The 21,386-nt window shown below is 36.3% G+C and overlaps 1 protein-coding gene across 1 annotated transcript; it reads left to right on the top strand.

Moving 5' to 3' along the window:
* The first annotated feature begins 822 nt into the window (after nucleotides 1-822).
* On the top strand, nucleotides 823-21,101 carry LOC104350727 (epidermal growth factor receptor substrate 15). Its single transcript, XM_009956645.2, has 13 exons — nucleotides 823-993; nucleotides 5,877-6,038; nucleotides 6,658-6,855; nucleotides 8,817-9,014; nucleotides 9,567-9,644; nucleotides 9,988-10,078; nucleotides 11,491-11,526; nucleotides 12,325-12,461; nucleotides 14,076-14,145; nucleotides 15,463-15,539; nucleotides 16,061-16,223; nucleotides 18,818-18,996; nucleotides 20,878-21,101. The coding sequence occupies exons 1-13, from the start codon at nucleotides 823-825 to the stop codon at nucleotides 21,022-21,024; spliced, it is 1,707 nt and encodes a 568-aa protein (XP_009954947.1). The 3' UTR covers nucleotides 21,025-21,101.
* The last annotated feature ends 285 nt before the right edge of the window (nucleotides 21,102-21,386 follow it).

Here is a 21,386-nt window from a genome sequence, read left to right as displayed (position 1 = left end):
GTGATATTTCATTTAGAAATTTTAGGTTTATCATTGTTCGAATTCTAACTTTTAATGTGTGTGCTAATGTTTGTACTAACAAAATATTTGTGAAGGTCAATATGTGTATACAGAAGATAGTGTTAAAACTGTAAAGCTTAATGCTTTTCTGCGTCTGTGAAAGGAGAATAGATTCCTTATACTGTCCAGAGGTAAACACTCATGATTTTTTTTAAAACAGTAACACTTCTGTGTTGTATGTTGTTTTTTTTCCTTTTCTTAAAGCTATTATGTCTGACTGCCAAGAATTTATTGATAATTGCCCTGTCATCAGTAGTAGCTTTTAAACTTGAATAAATGTCTGTAGAGACAGACTTGATATGACACAGCAGATAACTACGTATGGAGTCTCTGAGCAGACAGTGATTACAGCAAGCTAACCTTTCTTCTTCTGAGTGAGCTTACCAACAGATGTATCTAAAATCTGACAGGCAAAGTTCATTAATCAGCTAGATGGGCCTGCTGGTAATGTTTTCTAGCTGCTGTTAGCATAGGAATTATTGTGTTTGCAGGGGTTAAAAGATGGAATCTGATGCAATCCCTCCCACTTTTCCCAGCAGTTTTCATTAGACAAGTGCTCCATAGCAACAGTGAGATCACTGGAGACAGTATTTCATTGATTTCTCTCTCCCGCCCCCTTCCATTTTTGAGCCATTCTTATCTCTGAAGTGCAGTTGGGTGAAAAGACGGGGTTTTTTATGCAGAACACTTATGTGGGCTTCTGTCTTGTAAATAATTTGGAAAGCAGAAGTCCCTTACATCTTTTGAGTTTAATGTTTCACTATGTATTTAAAGAGAGAGACAGGCTTAGGGGGCTGGATAACTGTACCTGCTGTAGCTGATGTTCTTAAGTATTCTTGCATTGTTTGCTGGTCTTCTAGGGAAAAGAATAATGTAGAGCAAGACCTGAAGGAGAAAGAAGATACCATCAAGCAAAGGACAAGTGAGGTCCAGGTAAATAAGACACAAAATTATTGTTCAAACACCTGATATTGCACCATGTCGTGCTTTAATGGCAGTGGGATTACTGAGTCTTTAGTGATCACATCACTTATTCAGTAAAAAAGAAAAAAATTGGTGGCTAAGGAACAGAATATACTCTGAAGTGTATGTTCTGTATGAACAGTGGGTTGGTGTAGGTATGTATATTTATATAAACGTGAAAGCTCCTAGGATATGTAGCTTGCATGGAGTTTTAAATAAAAATACTACAAAAGAATAGATTTTTTTTTTTAATCAAGCAAAGCTATCTAGTGTATAATTAAAACTAAAGAAGACATGGTAGCATTGCAAATTAATAACCTTAAGTGGCTAAATTAAAAGGGCTTGTGTGTGGGGCTGCTTCTTAAGAGTCACAGTAATTACCTGCTTGGGAGGAATGTTGCCTCAAGTGAATTTTGCCTAATATAAATGAATTTTAAAAATAATCTATTTGATTTTTTATTTGAAAGGATGACATCGAATTTCCAGAGTATTGGAAAATTTAAATTGTACAAATATTTTACGGGGATTAAAAATTACACAGTCAGCATCAGTGTTTAGTGTGCTGACAGTCTAGCCAAGCTCTGAATTAAATGCTGCAAAGCCGTATTTCAATTAAATTTTAAGCAGCTGGAGTTGCTGCTTTAAGAAAAAAATTCAGTGTGATATCTGATCACTTACATGTATTTCTATATTTATTTTAGGCATGTTTATTTTAAATAATCTTTATTTGATTAAGAGCAAATAATGCAAGATTTCTGCATTTTACGTTGTGTTGGGCAGAAGAAGAGCCAATGTGTTACAGCTGTTTTAATTTTGTGCTTGGCTATTTAATATCCTTAAAGCCTGGATGATAATTAATAGTCTGACCTTTCAGAAGGTAATCAGATGGTGGCCTGTTAGTCATGGTGGCAGCTAGAGTCAGCAGCTGCAGGAATGCATACAAGTTACCTATGTCTGTGATTCTGTCCATGCATGCAACGGTCATTCCCCTCCTCGCTCTGCAGATTGCCTTTTCATACTGTTAAAAATTCTTATGGGTATTCCTGGTTTTGCACACTGGATGATTTTGTTAGTGTGTTCTGCAATCTGTGTGTTCACGTGAAGGTTGAGTTCTCTGGTGCCTTTGTACAAAAGGCACATAAAGCTAAATAAAAACCTTACCTTTAATGTTACAGTACTGGTGTCATCTGCTCATGTTTACTATTTGATAGCAGCACCACAGAATCAATTAAGTCATTGTATCTAGAGCAGTAATGTTGGAAGCAACTGTCTCAGGTCTTTAACCTCTTAGTGATCACACAAGCTCTTTGTCTCTTGCTAAATATAGAGTTACAGAGTTCTGTCAGTCTGCAGAGAAGGAACAGCCTATTGCTGGTTTGTCAGAAAAATGAGAAACCCTCAGGATCAAATAGGAAATGGCTGAAGCATTTATTTAAGCTGGTGGCCCTTTATCGCTGGTCCTTTTCTTGCTCCTCAATGTTGGAGGACCCGCGTGTTTCAGGAAACTTTCTGGAACTTCAGAGAACAGTGGTGACAGACGAAGAATATCTTTACATCATGCTTTTTTCTTCTGGTTTTATTCTAATGGTGACTTTTCTAAAGATGGTATACAAAACCAGTGCATTCTAATCTGCCACCTTGGATCAAGCTAGTCTTGTGGCATCATACTCCAAGGTTTCTGATACCAGAATTACTTCCATGGACACAAATTATAATTTCAAATATAGCCATGGTCTGTGTATGGGAGGAGGGAAAGGAGGACAGCTTTTTATTCTATAAAATAACTTACATGCTATGTAAATAGATGCCAAAAAGCAAAAACAGAAAAAGAGTTGGAAGGAAAGCATAGCATACTGATGGGTTTTAGTGTGCTTATTAAAATATCAGCTCTTCAGCAGCAAAGATGAAGGGGTGTTTTTTCATTAAAAGTTACAGGCAGAGTTACAAAGATCAAGAAACTTCCAAGGCACCATTTCCGTAACTTATTCTGTGATTGGATTAGTATTTTCCTATGAATATGGGAATAATGAACTCAGATATGAAACATTCCTCTTGGCAGTAAAGAACGTTTACAGAGTTAATGTGTAACAGAAACATTAGGTTTTGACCACATACCAGGTGGCGTCTGAAAATGCCTTTACCTGGCTGTCCCCTTGCTCAGCGCCAGCCTGCTTTTCTAGATGCAGATGTTGAAGCTTCAGCAGTTCGACACTGCCTCAGGCAGTGGGCTTTTGGACACATTCACAAGACTCTCATCTTCCATCTAGCACTTCACATATATGGGCATGGTTTGTCAGTCTAGCTGCAAATAAGTGGTGATTCTCCTGTCTTTCCCAACAATTACATGTTCCCTAAAATTTTATCGATGTGAAGTCAAAAGGTCTATGTTTTGCTTTTCAATGAGACACCGAAACTTTGTAAAGAAATTTTTAGAACAAAGGCATGTTACTCTTGAACAAAGCATAATATATGTTCGTATCAGTTGGGGAAAAAAATGTAACTGTATGTGAGACACTGCTTCAGAGAGGTATTTTGGGACTGTGGCCTTCTAAGTAGTCCGGAATGTTTCTGGCTGCCTCTTCTAGCCTTTTCATCTGCTTGTTGGCCTGAGTTTTCTTCTAACTGTTGCATTCAGCATTAGATTTTCTCTAGCCTTTGTTGCAGTGCACCAAAGCCATTAGAAAGTCCTCATTCAGGCTTAACAGTTCTTAGCACGTTAATTGCTTGGTGAAATACAGACTGCCAAGCTATTAAATCCACTGTCTTATCTATGGAAGTACAGATAACTCTAGACTTTCCTTGTCCTACACTACATTAGCATGGAGAGTTATAATGATTGTAAATCTAATAGAAGGATTACTATTACTATAAAACCACTAGTTTATACCACCTCAAATGTGTTAATGGTTTTCATACAGAATCTCATTCAGTGCTTGACCATTAAGACGCTGCTTCTCTGCTGAGGGTGTTCTTTGAAATCAAAGCTTAATTGGAGCCTGGTTTACTTCATGGAGATGCATCTTTGAGAATTACCCCCAGTTATGTGTAGTTATGTGTATCTACTCCAGCCTTTCCTTTTGGAGTGGTTATGTGAACGTATTTGGCTTTTGGTTATTTTGGGTATTTTTTTCCCCTTCTTTTCTCTTCTGGGAGCTATCAGGCTTAGTCAGGTCTCTTCAATGCTTTTCTACTGCTGTGCCTAGGACAGACATTGGGATTCAAGGAACAGTAGCAAGAGTGGAAGTGATCTGTACTTAGCTTGCATGTATGGGAATTCTTGATTCCTTTCAGAGAAAGGAGACTGAAATCTCTTTAAGCTGTTACTTTTTCCCCCATTGCTTGTGTTGAGTATCAGCTAATTCTCACTTTTCAAAGCTATGTAAAAAACGAATGAATCAAGAGTGTCCCAGGAGCTGCTGTAGGAGCTTTTTGTGTTGCACTGATTTGTCTTTCATAGGTGAAAAATAACCATTAATTTCATCTAGTCTGACTGTTGTACATCAGTCATATACCCTTTACTGAACTTCAAATTTGATTTTTGGGATTTTGTGTGGTTTTTTAGTGTTTTGTTTTATTTGGGTTTTTCTTGTTTGCTTGGGGTGGTTTATTTTTCATAAAAACATCTGTGATGTTTCCTTAGGTAGTCTTCCATTTGTCTTGAGGTTACCCATTTCCCTAGCATCTAACTTCTGCACCATATGCTTTTCTACTTCTGTCTGACTTTTTTGTCCTGATTATCTGGCGGTGTTAGCACACGTTGAAAAACTATCTCCGTCACCAAAAAAAGCCCCAAACAAGACGCCCTAAAAAAGGACAGCAGGATCTTAGCTTAGACCAGCACACGAATGTATGATCTAATCAGAAATTCACGTCAGCTTGTTTTCTTATCCTCCTTGATTTTCTTGTAGCTTTATTTGGTTTTGGTTTTGTTCTTTTTTTTTAACTGTTGTTCACGATTCTTCCTTCAATTGCTGTATATTTTCAGATAGGCTGCGATTGTCTGTTTTCATCTAATACTTTTCCTTTTGTATTAATCCTTTTTGATCTCCCTGTATTATATTTTTCCTCCTGACTTGGATGATTCTTCTTCCTAAATTCTTTTCTTGACCTATTTTCCAATGTTATCTCTGTGGTTTGTTGAAGTATAACCATTCCTGTTGCTCAGAAATTAACTAATTATCATATAATGCTACTTAATGTACTTGGAACACAAGATACATACTTACAGCTGTTTCATAAATTAAAAGCTGCCAGCCATATTGTTTTGTATGGAATGTGCATTTCTTACCAGTACTGTTACATGGAAAATAAGTTTTTTGGCTGATTTTTGCGAAATCAGATGTTCTAGAAGGGAGTGCATTTGGGTTAATAATGCACCAGTTTGGTCCTTTCCCATGTTGCTAAAACACGTTCCTATTTTTGGCGATGTATTTTTGAAGGGAGAAGGAGCAGAATAAAGAATTTCTGTTATTAAAGAACTCAGTTAAAACATATTGCTAAGACATAGGAGAGAGACAGTGTAGCAGCCTGAATAAAGACAACTTCTAAATTCAAAATTAAACCTTAATCTCCCTGTGAGTAAAACAGTTAATATCTGTGTTGATGCACTATCTTCAATATTTCAGTGAGATTGTTTTTACTAAAGAAAAGAAAAAGCAAATAACCTGATTATTTTTATGTCTTAGAATGGGAGTTTGAGAATACCTGCTTGTCTGACATGTTGCAAATGCTACTTTTTGAAAGATAATTTGTTGATACTTTGAAGTCTTAGTTAGTACTGCAGTTTATACTGCGGAATTTAGTGGTTAGGAGGAGAGAGGGAACAAATGCAAAACTAATCTGTTTCATTACAGGATCTACAAGATGAAGTAAAGCGGGAAAGCAGTAATCTGCAAAAGCTGCAAGCTCAGAAACAGGAAGCGCAGGAAATCCTTAATGATCTTGATGAGCAGAAGGCCAAGTTGGAAGAGCAACTTAATGATATCAGGCAGAAGTGTGCAGAGGAGGCCCATTTGGTAAGGTCTGCTGGCTAAGGCCCTTGAAAGAATAAATGCCGCATTTTGAAGAACTCAGCCTTGCAGCATGAGAGTTGTTGGGGCAGGAGAAAAAACTGACAAATAAACAGCCTGAGTGTCAAGATTGTGTGACCAACAGAGAATAGGAAATATGTCACTCACTTCAGTGACCTAATTTAGAATCGATGTGTCAACAGATACACTGAGATGTACTTGCACACAAATAAGGTTAAGTGCAAGTAAATAATGTGAAATTATAATGCAATATAAGTGTAATTAGAAGCACTAATTACTGGGACTGAATTCTTAGTGGTTAAAAAAAAAAAAGCATCTTATGGTCATGTAGATTTTTTTTCTAATATAAAGCTGTAGTATTTCTTTAAGGCCTAAAATCATATTTTCAGTATTAGAAATATCTGTGTTGGTGAGGAAAACAGCTAGAATACTATGATCTTACTGAGACAACAGGGAATTAACCTTTCATTCAGGTATGATCTATAATCTCTGCAACAGCTATGAGTTTTTTTACTTTTTTCTGGTCATAAATAATAATATTTGGATGTGTGTGGAAGTGTTGGGGTTTATTTTACTTGACTTTGAAATATTGTTCGTGCTTTAGATTGCCATGCTGAAGGCTGAAATAACAAGTCAGGAATCAAAGATTTCAGCGTATGAACATGAACTGACCAAAGCTCAAGAGGAGCTGAGTCGCCTGCAGCAAGAAACGGCAGAGCTTGAGCATTGCATAGAGTCTGGCAAAGCACAGCTGGGACCTCTTCAGCAACATCTGCAGGATTCACAACAGGAAATCAATTCAGTAAGGCAGTGTGAAAGACCCAAAAAAAAATTTTTTTTAGCTGACAACCTTTAGTGTGGCTTTTCTTAAGGGGAAGGCGTTGTTTTCTTTTCTTTACTGTTTGCTCATGTCTTTAGTTGCTTACACGTGTGCTCTGTGATAGTAGTTGTCAGGATTCTTAGAGGCTGACTTTAGTCCCTCAAGATAATTCATGATTTTTCTCCAAGTTTCGTTAATAAAAAGGGAATGATTTATTGTACTTCATGAATAATTTTTCTTAATGTAATAAATGAAAAATGGATAATGCTTGTTTAAATTCTCTATGTCCAGTAGTTATTTAAGCTTTCTTCCTCATCTATGGCCTGGGGCATTCTCTCACTATTCTTTAATTGATGTGAAGTCATTATAAAATTACTAAGAACATTTACTTAGTACATTGTTGAAGGGGGAAAATAAGGTGAATGTAAGAATAAATTGGATTGAGACTAGGTGCTGAGATGCAGAGAGATGGCTGTGTGGGTTTTTAAGCACCATGCTTTGAATTATCTGCTGTTATGTTAAAGGAACACTTTTAGCTCCTATTTGTAATCAGTGATTTATTATTACTTCAGTGATGTGTTGGCTTGCACTACCCTTTCTTCATCATTCTTATTCTCTGACTTGCCAGCTGTCTAATACATTAGCCAGAGTCACATCATTATCAAGTTAAAAACACAATGAAAAGCCTTCCTATTATCTTTGAACCCTAGAAAGGGCTGACTTGGGTTGGTCATTTCACAAATTCATGTCTGTAACTTGTTAACAAATTTTTTTTTTTAAAAACTTCTACTGCTAGTGTTCATGCAAGAACACTTTTTCTGTTAAAGAGCCTTATAACATAATTTTTAAATTTAGCTTTGAGGTTTAGAAACTGAGAAGTAGACAAATGGATTTTCCATTGTTTCATCACAGGTAAAGAGAAGGTTGTGCTATTTCAATATTCATATGCTAGCAAGAGGTACTTGCAATGAACAGATTTGAGGCTGATGATATAAGTGGTTATGCTTGAATGCCTTTTTTTTTTTTTTTTTTTTAAATAGGTTTTATATCAGTACTCCTGATTCTATTGCTTTTGGCTCACAAACACCAAACAACAGGTGCTTTGGTGCTTTAGGCAAGATTATCTAATGGTTGGTCTGAGGTCAGCGTATTTGAAAGAAACCTGGTGGTGTCTTTGCTGCCACTTGACTTGTGACACGTGCAAGGCAATGAAAACTTTATTAGGTGACTGACCTAGCAGAAGTCAGTGGGATTTAGACACCTAAATATCTGAAATATGTTCATTCTTCTGCATAATCTGCCAAAGCCAGTAATTCCTTCATAACTGTCAGGTTCGTTGTAAATGTGTGCTGTGAGGCACTGTATTAAGCAGATTGCTGAAATAACAACACATGAATGTAACTGTCTGCTTAGGAAGATGTATGTGGATTTTTTAGACTTCGAGTCATGTGGGAGAAGATAATGAATTTGTAATTTTTCTTCTTGGAAGATGAGAATTCTGATAAAGCAGGCCTGTTTAATTTAGAGTTTAAGGCAATTACAAATACACAATTTTTTTTAAAAACCCACACACCCCCCACCAAAACCAAAACAAACCCCAAACAAAACTAAACAAACAAAAACCCCTCAAAGCTTTGCAACTCGTCTTATGAGTTTGAGCAGAAACAAAGCAGTAAGTCTTGATGTTGCCAGTGGTGCAGTCTGTTTTCTTGGCAGAAGGTTCTTAGGTCTGTCCCTCAACCACATTGCATCTCTTCTAAATCAGATTTGTGCTTATCTCAAATTTCACCATTTGATTGAAAGAACATGGTTTTTATTATATTTGCTTTTGAAAATAAGTATTTTAGACGTATATCTTCCATCTTGTATTTAAGAGGGGATAGTCAAGTACTAGCTTCTGTGTGCTGCCGTACTGATGCATATACATTTATTTCTGTTTACAGGTGCAGACAAAACTTCTTGAGCTGAAAGAATTGGAAAATAACCGATTTAGTTGGCACTCTCAGACACATAATACTCTTGTTAATGGAACTGTGGATCATTCTAGTCTTAGCAACAGCAGCAGTGAAACTGCTAACCTTAATGAGAATGCTGAAAGGGAAAGTATAGCAGAAGATGAACAAATAAACAGTGTGTCTCCAGTGAGTAGTGTTTTGCCTGCTTGATCATGATGCAATGCAGCTGTGAAGCTGGAATAAGTTAAGAATGTATCAAGATGGATTATGTTTTTAAACACTTGCACAAGTGAAATTTCAGGGTGTTATTCTGAGGGACTATGTTTCCATGATCTGGAAGTTGATAAGCAGGAAAGGAGGCAATTTTAGCTTGGCTGGAAAGTGGCAAAAAAAAAAAAAATTCTCTATTTGTTTCCAAAGCAAAATATCATAAAATGAATAGTAGAATTAATGTTAAAGGAGAGCACCTGTCTCCAGCTGGTGCAATAAGAATGGAATAAGGAAGAGTACAGAAAATCTAAAGCTGTCTTGCTTTAAATGTCCCTCCTTATGTCCCAGTAGATTCTTGATTGATTATTTTTTTTTTTTATTATTTAAAACTTTCACAGGGAGTACTGCAGTATGATCTATAAGTGTGAACCTCTTGAAGTATCCTTTAGTATATCCTTTTAGCTATTTAATACTTAGTGAAGTCTCCTGTTTACTTCTTTACGAAGAATTGCTTTTATCCTTATACAGATAAGGAATAGCCCTGAAACAACAGCCACTGTTGCAGAGGAAGAGAAAGAGAGCCCAGCTGCAGCTGTTACCAAAAAAGTGAGTTTGTTCAGATTGGGGTGACGAAGAAGTAAATTAAAAAATCCTTGTTAAACTGTTTCAGACTTGCATCATGGTCATGGAACAACAGAGAAATAAAATTGTCATTTCTTACTGTTTTTAAATGTTTTCATGACATCACACTAAATAAATCTCATATAGCAGGCAGATGTGCTGTCGAAAAATATTTTGGATCTCCATTGGTGAATTATGTAGAATTCTAGTTGTCTCTTTTATTCAGCTTTAAGAAACTACTAAATGGTAACACAAGATGACATAAGTGATTTCCATTCTGCATGTCTTAAAAATTTAATACCTTTCTCTACTTCTTTTGCATTGCCAGGAAGATCCATTTGATGCTGAATCTCATCCATTACCTGATCTAGTTTCTGAAGCCACCTTAGAGTTCTTCCAGTCTGACCCTTTTGTTGGCAGTAAGTGAACTTTTCTCTCTAAGTGCAGATTTGCAGCAGCAGGTCATGTCTGAACATCTCAGACTAATCTTCACCTTGGAACTGCTCTTTATAGAATAAATGTGAAGATGTTTGAGTGACGGGAGGGTGGAGCCAATAGCATTATGAAAATAGAAATTGTAGAAATGAGAGTTCCAGGGTGTTTCTTCTTCCCTCATCTGGGCTTTCTAATTAGCTGTGAAAATTGCACCTTTCCCTCACCTCTCTTCCTGAGTACTTCTCTTATTCCCCCTTTCCTTGGTTGCATTTTGGCCTTAAAGGTGTGGGCACACTTGTGGTGTCGCTAATCTAATTTGCAGCACAGATCCACAAACAGATCAACTGAGGGTTCAGTGAGCTGTGGTGTGGGGAGGGTGTGGGTGGTTGAGAATGAATGGCTGTGGCCTACTTATGGTGAGTTTGGCACTCAGAAAAAGGTAATGTGGAACTGCACCATCTGTTCATCTTGTGGAAGTGCTATGCTTTATTTTAAGAACTTGCCACTTACGAATGCTGTTGCTCTGCTTTTATTCTTTTATGTTGGAAGAAGTGATCTGTCTATAGGGAGCCACTTAGAGAAGGGGAGTCAATTTGGATTAACTGCTGAAGCAGATGTTTTCAGCCACATTAATATGATTTTACATGCTTTCAGCATCAACATGGTCTGATCAATTTAGCTCATATCACTTTGAAAGGAAAATAAGCTAAATTTGTTTCAGATCATTTGGCTTCTGAAAGAATGTCAGTGCAAATTTAATACTTCTAATGAATAAATTAAACTAATTTAAAACAGCTTGAGTGTTTCTGTGTAGATATGGCTTGATTTTTGTTTATATTGGAGTGGTCCTACTTACAGCACATGACAAGGCCTTTCTTTCACAGGAGAAAGGTATGTCTGTCAGTAGCCAACCTTTTGGGCTTTGTGTGCTCAGTATGTTCAGGGGTAGATACCTACAGCTAAGATATAGATGTATCAGTGGAACTGATACAATTGGGACCATGCATTCAGTACTGAAATGAACACTTAGGAGCTGCCATCCATGGCGCCTGTGAAAATTAATCAAAACTGAGACTATGCTTCTATCAGTGGTTAGCTGGGGTTACTGTGGTGGTAAATACTGCATAACGTGGGTGTCTGTGGACAACAGCCAACAGAAATGCATCTTTCAGATGGCTGCTTTCGTGTGTGTTTCATGATGGTAATGAGCTACTTAATGAGTATTTGCTTCGTCTAACGCTAGCTCTTGTAGTTCCACTGAAAATAGTGAAACTGTTCCTCTGAGTGAGAGTTGTTTAAATTCTAGCTGTAGAAATGAGTTTGTCTCCAAAAGACTTCAACTGAGTACCTGCTTCATGACCAGTACCTTATCTTCTTTTAAAAAAAATCCCACCAGGTGATCCCTTCAAAGATGACCCTTTTGGAAAAATTGGTAAGTAACTTTGTAACTTCTAATGTGTTTGTTTTTCTAAATTATTCCTACTAGAAGAGCATGTGGGGAAAAATGTCACCAATTTCAGTGCAGAAAGGGGGCAAATGACCCAAAAAGTCACCATAGGATAGATAGATACACGACAGTAGAAGCTGACTGCTTGTGTTAAAGCTTTTCAGAGAAGCCTGTTGCCAGTGAACTTCTCTCTTGCTGTTGGAAGTAGCCTTAGTTGGGATTTAAGTATGTGAAGGTGGTGAACGGAAGGCCCCAAACTGTTGCTGCCTGTTTTGTATGCAAAGAAGTATTTCAAAGACTCTTAGCTTACCAACTTTCTTTAGAACTAAATATTGAACAAGGTGAGACATCTCTATTTAGACTGGCTGTATAAGCAATGTCACTGCAAACATAGTTGTGTTTGGGGAGTGAAGGAGAGGAGGGTAGGACAGTTCTGAGAAACATTAGGTTTTGTAAAATGCTTCATTTTTAGGGGGTTTGGTTAAAGAACCAATATGCTCAGATGGTATCAGAGGTCTTCTCCAACCTAATGATTTTGTGCATCTGGAACTGAACCACTGGCACCATCCAAAGTTTTTTGTGATGTGCAGAAAATATTGGCTTGTCTAATGTTTTGAATCCCAGAACACAAATTATTCACAAATTAATTTCATACTTCAGAGATCCTTGGTCTTAAATGTGTCACCTTCCTGCAGTATGAAAAAAGCAATATAATGTATAGTTTTTAAGACATCAAGCTAAGTAAAGTTTAGCAGAAATGTTAATGAGATGTTTACTTTTTAGATCCTTTTGGTGGTGATCCCTTCAAAGGCTCAGATCCTTTTGCAGCTGACTGTTTTTTCAAACAATCCTCCACTGATCCATTTGTGACTGCTGGCACTGATCCATTTAGCACTGCAGACAACAGTAATAATATCACAGTAAGTTTGGTAGCATACGTTTTTACTTCTATATATGACTTGGACAAAGTAACCTATTTTGTACATTTGGACATGCCTTGAAAAGCTGATATTCAGAAATCATATAGATAAAAGGTTACCTCTTATCCCATAGCTCTGCCTTGTCTTTTTTGTGTCCTATTTTCTAGAAATAGTCACAGATGAAATAGAAGTAAAAATAAAAAAATTTATAAAATGTGGCAGTGCGGAGCTTCATTGCTCCACAACTATAAGAACATGTGAGAATAATGAATGAAGCTCTATTGATAGCAGGTAGAACTTACTAAACATTTTAATAAACCCAAAATTAATCTCACCAAGTTATGCTGAGACACTTGATTTTTGCTTCCAGAGCTTATAGGATCAATAATTACGTTCTAAATCTTATCTGAAATTTGGTGTGGCGTGGGGTTTCTCCTCCGAAAAGTCAAATTGTTCTATAGGTGTATATTATTGGGGATCTGTTGTGGGGTTTTAATAAGAGTCATTGAAGCCCTCTCATAATGTGGAGGTTCTTACTGACTGTATCTCTTTCAAGTGTGCTTCGGTGTAACTTTTAGCTGTTCACATAACTGAGTACTTATTCATTAGTCTTGAGCCTATAATAAGATAGCATTGGGCATGAAAGCTCTTCTGATGTAGGATAGAAGTTAATGAAGATGAGGTAATATTTAGGGTTAACAGACAAACAATCTAAGAAGCTGAAATTCTTCATGTTGCAAGTTTGTGTCCATACTTTTGCCATCTCCTTTCCTTCTCGGTGCTTCTTCTGTTCACGCTTCACTTCCAATTTTGTGTGTGTGTATAAAGTATGTGTATACATATATAAAAATAAGATAGATGTGGATTAGGAAGCAAGTTAACTGGCTGTAGAGTGTGCCTGAGGTGAACCCATAACAGCCAAGATAGTGAGAAATCACTGCACCTATCGGCGGTGTTCTCGTCCTTCCATGTGGTGCCACCACACATTATGTGGATCTCAAGGTCATATTACGCACCACAGCCTACACCTCTAACCTTAAAAAAAGTCTTCTACAATCTTCAATACTTAGCACGCTATCCTTTTCCAAGTCTTGATATTTTAATATGACCAAGAATTGGTTATGCTAGTATGTCTAATAAGAGAAGTACAGAAGAGAAGGGCAAAAAAAAAAGGGGGGGGGGGGTTAGACCTGTGGTGTGGGATTAGCAGTGGATTCTTGAGATCTGTATTTCTGGAGTTAAGTTATGCGTTCATCCTAAATGCTTTATCACACCTCTGTGGTGTTGATATCTTGTAGTTATATCTTCATGAAGATGGCTTGGGTTGTAGAAATCTGAGACCAAAATGAGTGGCAGATATTTTTAAATTTTGCGTTAGTGGTTACCAAGTATGTTGCACATATATTACCTTTTTTCCATCCTTTGAAAGTATTAATCACTGTTTTGCGGAGGAGTTTGTGTTAACAGACTTGTTTACTGATGCTGATAAAAGTTGCTTCCGAAATATTTTATCTTAAAACTTCTAAACTGAAATAAATTGTGGTTGTATTCTTAGAGTGAGGAATCTTTTAAGCTGAAAAACAAATTTCCCTCCAAAGGAATTTTTTATTTTAGACAGAGATATCAAAGAAGAATGACCCTTTTGCTCCTGGTGGAACAACTGTTACTACATCAAATGATCTAGGTAAAAGCAGATTATACACATCAGACTTCTTGGGTTTTATTTTTATTTGGTTTTGCTTGCTTTTGTTTCTAGTCTTTTAACTGAATTTGCAATGGAGCATTTTAGGGATTTCCTGTGTTTTCTGAATTTTCCTATGAAGGTGCAAGTTTGCAGGGGGATATTTTTATAAAACAAAACTGTCTCGTTATCTGTAGTGCATATCACTGAAGGCTGATTCTGCAAAAAATGTTGCTCTGCCTTACCTAAAACTGGTAAAATATCCTGATCCAAGTGTTTAGACTATTTGAATGGTTTGTACTGCTTCCCATTCAGGTAGTTTTTATGAGATTTCATGTTACTTTCTTAGTAACATACAAGATAGCTTTGTACTATGAGAGGAGATGTGGGATAGAATAATTACTTCATCAGAATTTTTTACTGTTAAAGTTTCGTTTTGCTATGATCCTTTCCCATCTGAGGGCTAAAGATGTCTTAGGGAAGACTCTAATCTCCCATTTTCCCAAGTTGTGCGGACAAGTGGTAGTCCAAAACGTGAATCCATGTGTGATTTTGTATTGTAAACCTGTTCCGTTTAATTGTAGGGAAAAAATGCTGTTTTCTAGAGATCGTAGAATCACAGAATGGTTTGGGTTGGAAGGGACCTTAAAGATCATCTAGTTCCAACCCCACTGCCATGGGCAGGGACAACACCCACTAGACCAGGTTGCTCAAAGCCTCGTCCAGGCTGGCCTTGAAACTTGCAGGAGTGAGTATTGGTAAAGACAGCACACTTCTTGCTTTCCAGTAGAATAGCAGTTTTTACATATTTTGAGGCACATAAGAATGAAGGGATACTGTTGAATTAGATTGAGATGATATGAAGTTTAGATACTTTATTCCACAAGTGGTGGGCCTACAGTCAGAAGCGAGCTTTTGTTCATGTTCATAGATATATGTCTGTGTGCGTATATTTGAGTGTATGCACACAAAAAATACCTCTGTATGTATACTTACATGTATTCAGTAGAACATCCAGTAGTATTGTTATTTGATACTTTCAGTGGAATTTAGTTTTTTTAATGTAGGAAACCAGAATACTAGTATTTCTTTTAAATTACTCCCTTTCAGGAAAATTACTGTTCTTCATCAGTAGTTGACACTTAGAGCTTTTGTGAAAGCTACTTAATAACTTAAAGTGCCCACCTCAAACTATTTCACTTGAATTAGTCAATGCTGCAAAATATGTAACAGTTGCTTTTTTTGTTGTGGGATTTTTTTCAGTCTCTTTTGTATTTAACTTTTGATCTCATTCTGTTTGCTTGATTTGTATGCATTTAGCTACAGACCCCTTTACATCTTTGTTTGGAAATGAATCCTTCGGAAGTGGCTTTGCTGACTTTAGCACGCTGTCAAAGGTAATAGGAAGCTACCGCTACTCATAGAAAATGCATGAAACTCTGCAGTGACAAGACATAGCTTACTCTCTTTACCAACAGTGTCGTTACAGTTTTGCCACTACTAAAAATTTGATGGCTGACTTTCTTGAAAAAGAGGTCTTCGTAGTAAATTGTCCTGGAATTCCACTGTGAGGAATGCAGTGTAGTATTTGTGGCTTTATAAGAATTCTTCTCTATAACTGAAATGATACTATAATTACATTTTTTTAACTTGCTGAGTTTAACAGCGAAAGTATTACTTTTGCATGTTTAACTGCACTCAACTTTATAGTGCTGTAAACACTAACCATTCCTGATTTTCCTTTATTGTCAATCTCCTCTGGATTATATGTACGATATATGTAAAAACAGACAGAGGTATTTCCTTTTCATCTTAAAGTAAACTTTCAGTTCTAAATAAATATTGCATTATTGGAAAGAAGGGAAAATATAGTAGAATTGCACTGAAAATGTGTATTTTGCTGTTTTCTTTGTTGAAGGCCAACAACGAAGATCCCTTTAGCTCTTCCACATCAGGTTCTGTCAACAATGTGATCATAACTAAAAATTTGTTTGAGGAACCACCAGCTAAAAATAAGGATGTTCCTCCTGCATTGCCCCCTAAAACAGGAACTCCCACAAGGCCCTGTCCGCCACCACCTGGTAAGAGCTGATACTGAGATGTTGTTAACAATTAGCTGCTTCAATATTGGCAGTGTGACAATAATTATGAGGAGATGATGAAGTGTCTGAATTTAGAATGAATGAGCAAGATGTAAAGCAAGTCTGTTCCTCATCTGTTGGTGGTTTCCTCAAAGTTAAATTTTGCATGATGTTTGGAATCATCGTTTGTTTTTTGAAGAGAGAAAGGATTTAGAAAACAGGAAAAAATAGAGTTATTACAAATATCCACAATAACGTAGCATGGCTGCAAATTAAATGGTTACTAATGTGGTACATTGTGAATCTTGCATTAAATGATGCTTAAAGTGAGAATTCAGTGTGTTTTATCCACTGCAAAACCTCTGGTTTTAATGTAAAATGAATTAAATAGGGTTAAGTGACTGGCTCAGGTTTTCAGATTAACTTTTTCCAGGTGGCCTTGCCAGAGGTCTGTAGTAGCAAACCTAGCCAGTGTAACAGTGATAAACCCAAGTTTCCTGTGCTGTTTTCGATTCAGTGATAGCCAAGTCCTCTGGTCTATACTATGACACAAACCACTCTGCTTTCCAGAAAAGGCCATGATTATCAAAGGTAACAACACCTTCTTGTGGTTGCAACAAGCCAAGCTTGTGTTACAACAGACTCCTCACTCTCAATTTATTTATTTTTTTAATAGATTGGAAAATATATTACTCGTATTTCTTTTTACTTTTCTGTCCTTTATTTCATTTTCTTTAAAAACTCTACTGCATCAGTTTTTCTCTATTACACTATATGGATGAATATTAAGGCGTTTGGAAAACTGTAGCATGGAACTTAAACATGTATTCATCTTTTTCCTCAAAAGAAGGGGAACACGGGAAAAGTAGGAGTATTAATACCAAAGTTTAAACTGAGTTGTTTAATTTCTAGTGTCGATGTGAGATCTGGCTCATACTTATGCTTTGCAAGTAATCAGTGAAATTGTAAATAACATTAAAACAGCTGACATGACAAGTGATGATTAGCTGAATGTTTGATAGTGTGGTGGTCCTTATTTAAAACAAAAAAAAAGGATTTCTGACTCCATTGTATGGGAGTGGCTATGACGTGGTATACAGATCCGCTTTCAGAATGCAAGCTTCTAGTGGTGGAACAACAGCATCCTTATCGACAGATGACTAGAAAAAAGTGGCCTGTTTTGACTTGCACATATTAAAAATGATACTGTAGTTATCTTGATAACCATTCCCAATAAATTATTTTCCTAATGGAAATAAAAAATTGAGACACTTCAGTGTATTTGTTTTTAATTACTCCTTTGGTCTGATTCAAAACAAAGGAATGATTTTTCGAAGAAATGCCCCAACATCTTTCTCTTAATTTGCTGCGCTACTGGAAAGCATGCAGCAGGGCTGTCTGCTTGCCTCTGAAATCTGTTGCCTTTCTCGATACTGATAAGCACCCTCATTTCATGATTTTTTGGGGCAGATTTGGAGATAGTATAATTCATATTCTTATACTTATTAATCCTTCCCATATAGAAATAAAATTCCCTAGATGTCATTTGAACCTGCTTCTCCCACATTCTTCAAGAAACATGTGTGTTGTTTGCCAGCAACAGAACATCATCAGTGAGTGAAGAGCTATCATGGAAGGTGTCTAAATAAATCATATATTCCCACAGGGGTATTCTCTAAATCATTGCCAAATTAGAATCTCTTTTGGTCTATGAAACAATTTTTAGAAAACAGTGATATGGAAAATAATAAGCACTTTGGTTTGATTCTGCAATTTTCATCTAGAATGGCAACAGAAGTAAGTTTTAAAATACAACCATTGTAAGTGTCGAACCACTTGCAGAACTTGCTAGTTGAATTCAAGAAACTGCGATGAAACCTTTTCTGTAAGCAGTAACATATGGAGAGAACGGTGGGATGAAATTCAGCTCAACTATTCTTGGAAGTATTTGGGCTAATGTCCTCAAAGGTGTTGAAAGCTGACTGGGGTTAAGCTGAAAAAAAGAACAAGATAACTGGGAGCTTGTGCCTGATTCTGTTGTATCTGCGGCTATGTAGGCAAGGATTAACAAAATAGTTAAGCCTATGATTGCTTGTTATCATACTCTTCTGTTCTGTTAGTTTAAAAACTACAGAAATTCCAGGTGTTATTGTAGCGAGAGGACATGGTGTTTTGAAGACTTACAAACTTCTGGCGTCTGAAATTGTGCTAACTTGATCCAAACAAATAATAAGAGCCTTGCTGGAATGATCAGGGACCGTTGATACACAGAACAAAAAAATATTGTGCTGATAGCATAGGGGCTCAAAACTGTTACAAATTCTGTTCCCAAAACAGTTAATTAGTCCATAAATGTGTTCTTGAATCATTAACATACATATGTTTCTTTTTATTTGATTGTCCTTTAAGAAACTATGGACCACACCTTAATTTTTTAAATTGGCAACCCCTCCTCTGAAGTAATTGCAACTCCACTAGTTTACTAGAAGAGGTTGCATTCCAAGTAGCTTTGGAATTTGTTTGGGGTTTTTTACTATTTTCGGCATGTTATTACCTGCTATCTTAAATTCATTTTAAATTCGTTTTGATCTAAGGGAAAAGACCTATCAATCAAATAGACTCTTCAGATTCCTTTAAACCGAGCGATCCATTTCAGCCTTTCCCCACCCCAGACATTCCCAAAGAACAAGAAGCAGATCTATTCTCTGATCCATTTGCTCCCACCAGCATCAGTAAAGAGGCTGACCCCAACAATTTTGCAAACTTCAGTACTGTGAGTAAACACTTTTTACATTTGTTTCAGTATAATGACAGCTTTGAATTGTTCACACTGAAGTCTTAGTCTAACTTAAAATATTAAAACATATCCCATGTATAAAAGGGATATCGCTTCCAGTTAAAACAGTATTTACATTTAGTTTACAGCTGAGGCTGTCCTAAAACAAAATACTGCAATATGTTGTAGTTAATGTTTAAATTGCCTTGCTTTTGTGACTGTTATTTCCTGACGGCCTCCTAGCTTTTAGAAAATAGGACTTTTTAAATATCTATGTTCTATGCATTATCCATTTTATCAGAACATGCAGCAGATTTACACTATCTCTCTATAACAAGCACGATGTTAACTCTCCAATCAAAAATAACCCAAAAGGTGTGATTTTAATTTAGCTGTCACTGAACTGTTTGGTCATAATTTCCATGTACTGAAATACTGATAAACAGCCTCATAACGGTGTATGTTAATGAAATACAAGTTGGTGAGTTTTGAATGGCTAGTAAATTCTAGACTTGCGTACAATGAAGTAAAAAGTAGTAAGTGTCTCTTTATAACCAGAATCCATTTCATAGAAGTCGTGGTGTCCGAGCAGTAGAAGCAAATCTAAAGGTTTGTGCATGCCTATTTTTCTTTTGAGCTTTTGCAAATAGGAGTTTTGAAAGGCATTATCTCACTCCGAAGCTTGATACCTGTTAAATGCAATTTGCATTTACAGTATCTTGATCATACTGCTTTTCTTTATTTTCAGGCCTAATAAACTATGTGCTTGATTGAAGTAAACTGAGGATTGACAGGCTCTCAAAATTGACTTGCACTGGTTGATGTGTCTTGTAGCATGATAACTTCTGAAATGCTGTTATTGATCACTGTTATTAGTTAGAGGGACTGAGAAGCCAGTTTGAAGGACAGAATGTGAAATGTGGAGGAGAAAGCAAAAATGTTCATTACCTTAATGAAGGAAAAAGTATTCTTTTCCAGCTGCAATTACTGAAAATACTAAGTGAACTATGGAGAAAACTAAAGCTTTTCTACATTTATTTCCCAAAGCAGCAGCTCAAAGCAGAAACCAGATGATAACACTTTCAGACTTAACATTGGGACATTCTTGAAAACATGGGCTTCACCTGCCTCTTAGTTCTTCTGCATGCTGACTAGAAACACACTTTAGCATAATCTTTTGTCTTTTATTTAAGACAATACCCTTAACTGTCTCTGATTTATAATTATTTTACCACAGATATTTAGTTCACATTCTGGTCACATCAATATACATGGAAAGAATCTGTTCTTTGTTTTTTCTCTTTAATCACACTGACCTTTCTCTATATTACTATTAGGCTTCTAACTGTACGGTTTCTTCTTATTTTGCTGCTTCTGGGCAGAAGTATTTTTCATCTGCGCAATTAAAAACAGTCATTCTCCAGCTCATTTTTACAGTCAGTGTCATCTGGAAAAACCATCCCTAATGAAAGTATGGTAAATCAGGATGTCCCATAGTGCGGATAGGGGGCTATTTTGCAAAATGTTCTCCTGCTTTATTCAAAACTTTTCTTGTATAGACTGTTTTTTATCCAAAATAAAATTGAATTTGAATTACAGCGCTTTCTGCTCAGTAACTTTTTTGAAACTTAATACTGAATTTTGAAACATGGCACATTTCGTAAAAATACATCAACTGGATGGCATTAGTATAGTTCTTAATAGTTAAACCTTAGACTAAGCTAATCTTATTAGTGTATTAAAATTAAAAAGTAATATTTGAAGACTAGAATATATACATTTTTTGAAAAACTGTAACTGTGCCTTAAAGGACTTTGGACAGTATTAGTCATCATTGTATTATTAATCTGGTGTTTATTTTGTCTTTTAAAAATGCAGTATTCTACTGAGGAAGACATGATTGAATGGGCGAAGAGGGAAAGTGAGAGAGAAGAGAAAGAAAGATTGGCAAGACTAAAACAGCAAGAGCAAGAAGACTTGGAACTGGCTATTGCACTCAGTAAATCTGAAATATCAGAAGCATGAAGTTTAGAATAAGATTTTGTCTTATGTCAACTGTTTTGTCCCTTTTCCTGAATACCTAACCTATTTAAATGTTAATCAGAAAATACATATATACAAGAAACTATGAAAACCTTTACATTTCTGAAAGCGGTGTGAATGTTTCTGCTAAATTCAGTCCTTTTGGTTATTGTTTGAATAACTGTTTAGCATTCAGTTTCTCTCAAGCTTCCAGGAGAACAAAGTACTTTGCCCAGCTGTAAGCAAATCAGTTTAAAATGCAGATAGTGAGATTATAGTTTTACTGTAATCTGTCAGCAGTTGGTAATTGAGCATAAAGTGAACATAGCAATTATTCTGCCATGGCTGACTGTCTCCCATCAAGC

Source organism: Leptosomus discolor, chromosome 3 (assembly GCF_034619465.1).
Source record: "Leptosomus discolor isolate bLepDis1 chromosome 3, bLepDis1.hap2, whole genome shotgun sequence".
Classification (NCBI taxonomy): domain Eukaryota; kingdom Metazoa; phylum Chordata; class Aves; order Leptosomiformes; family Leptosomidae; genus Leptosomus; species Leptosomus discolor.
The sequence above is the reverse complement of the archived record's forward strand: the minus strand, read 5'-3'. Positions and strand labels throughout refer to the sequence as shown.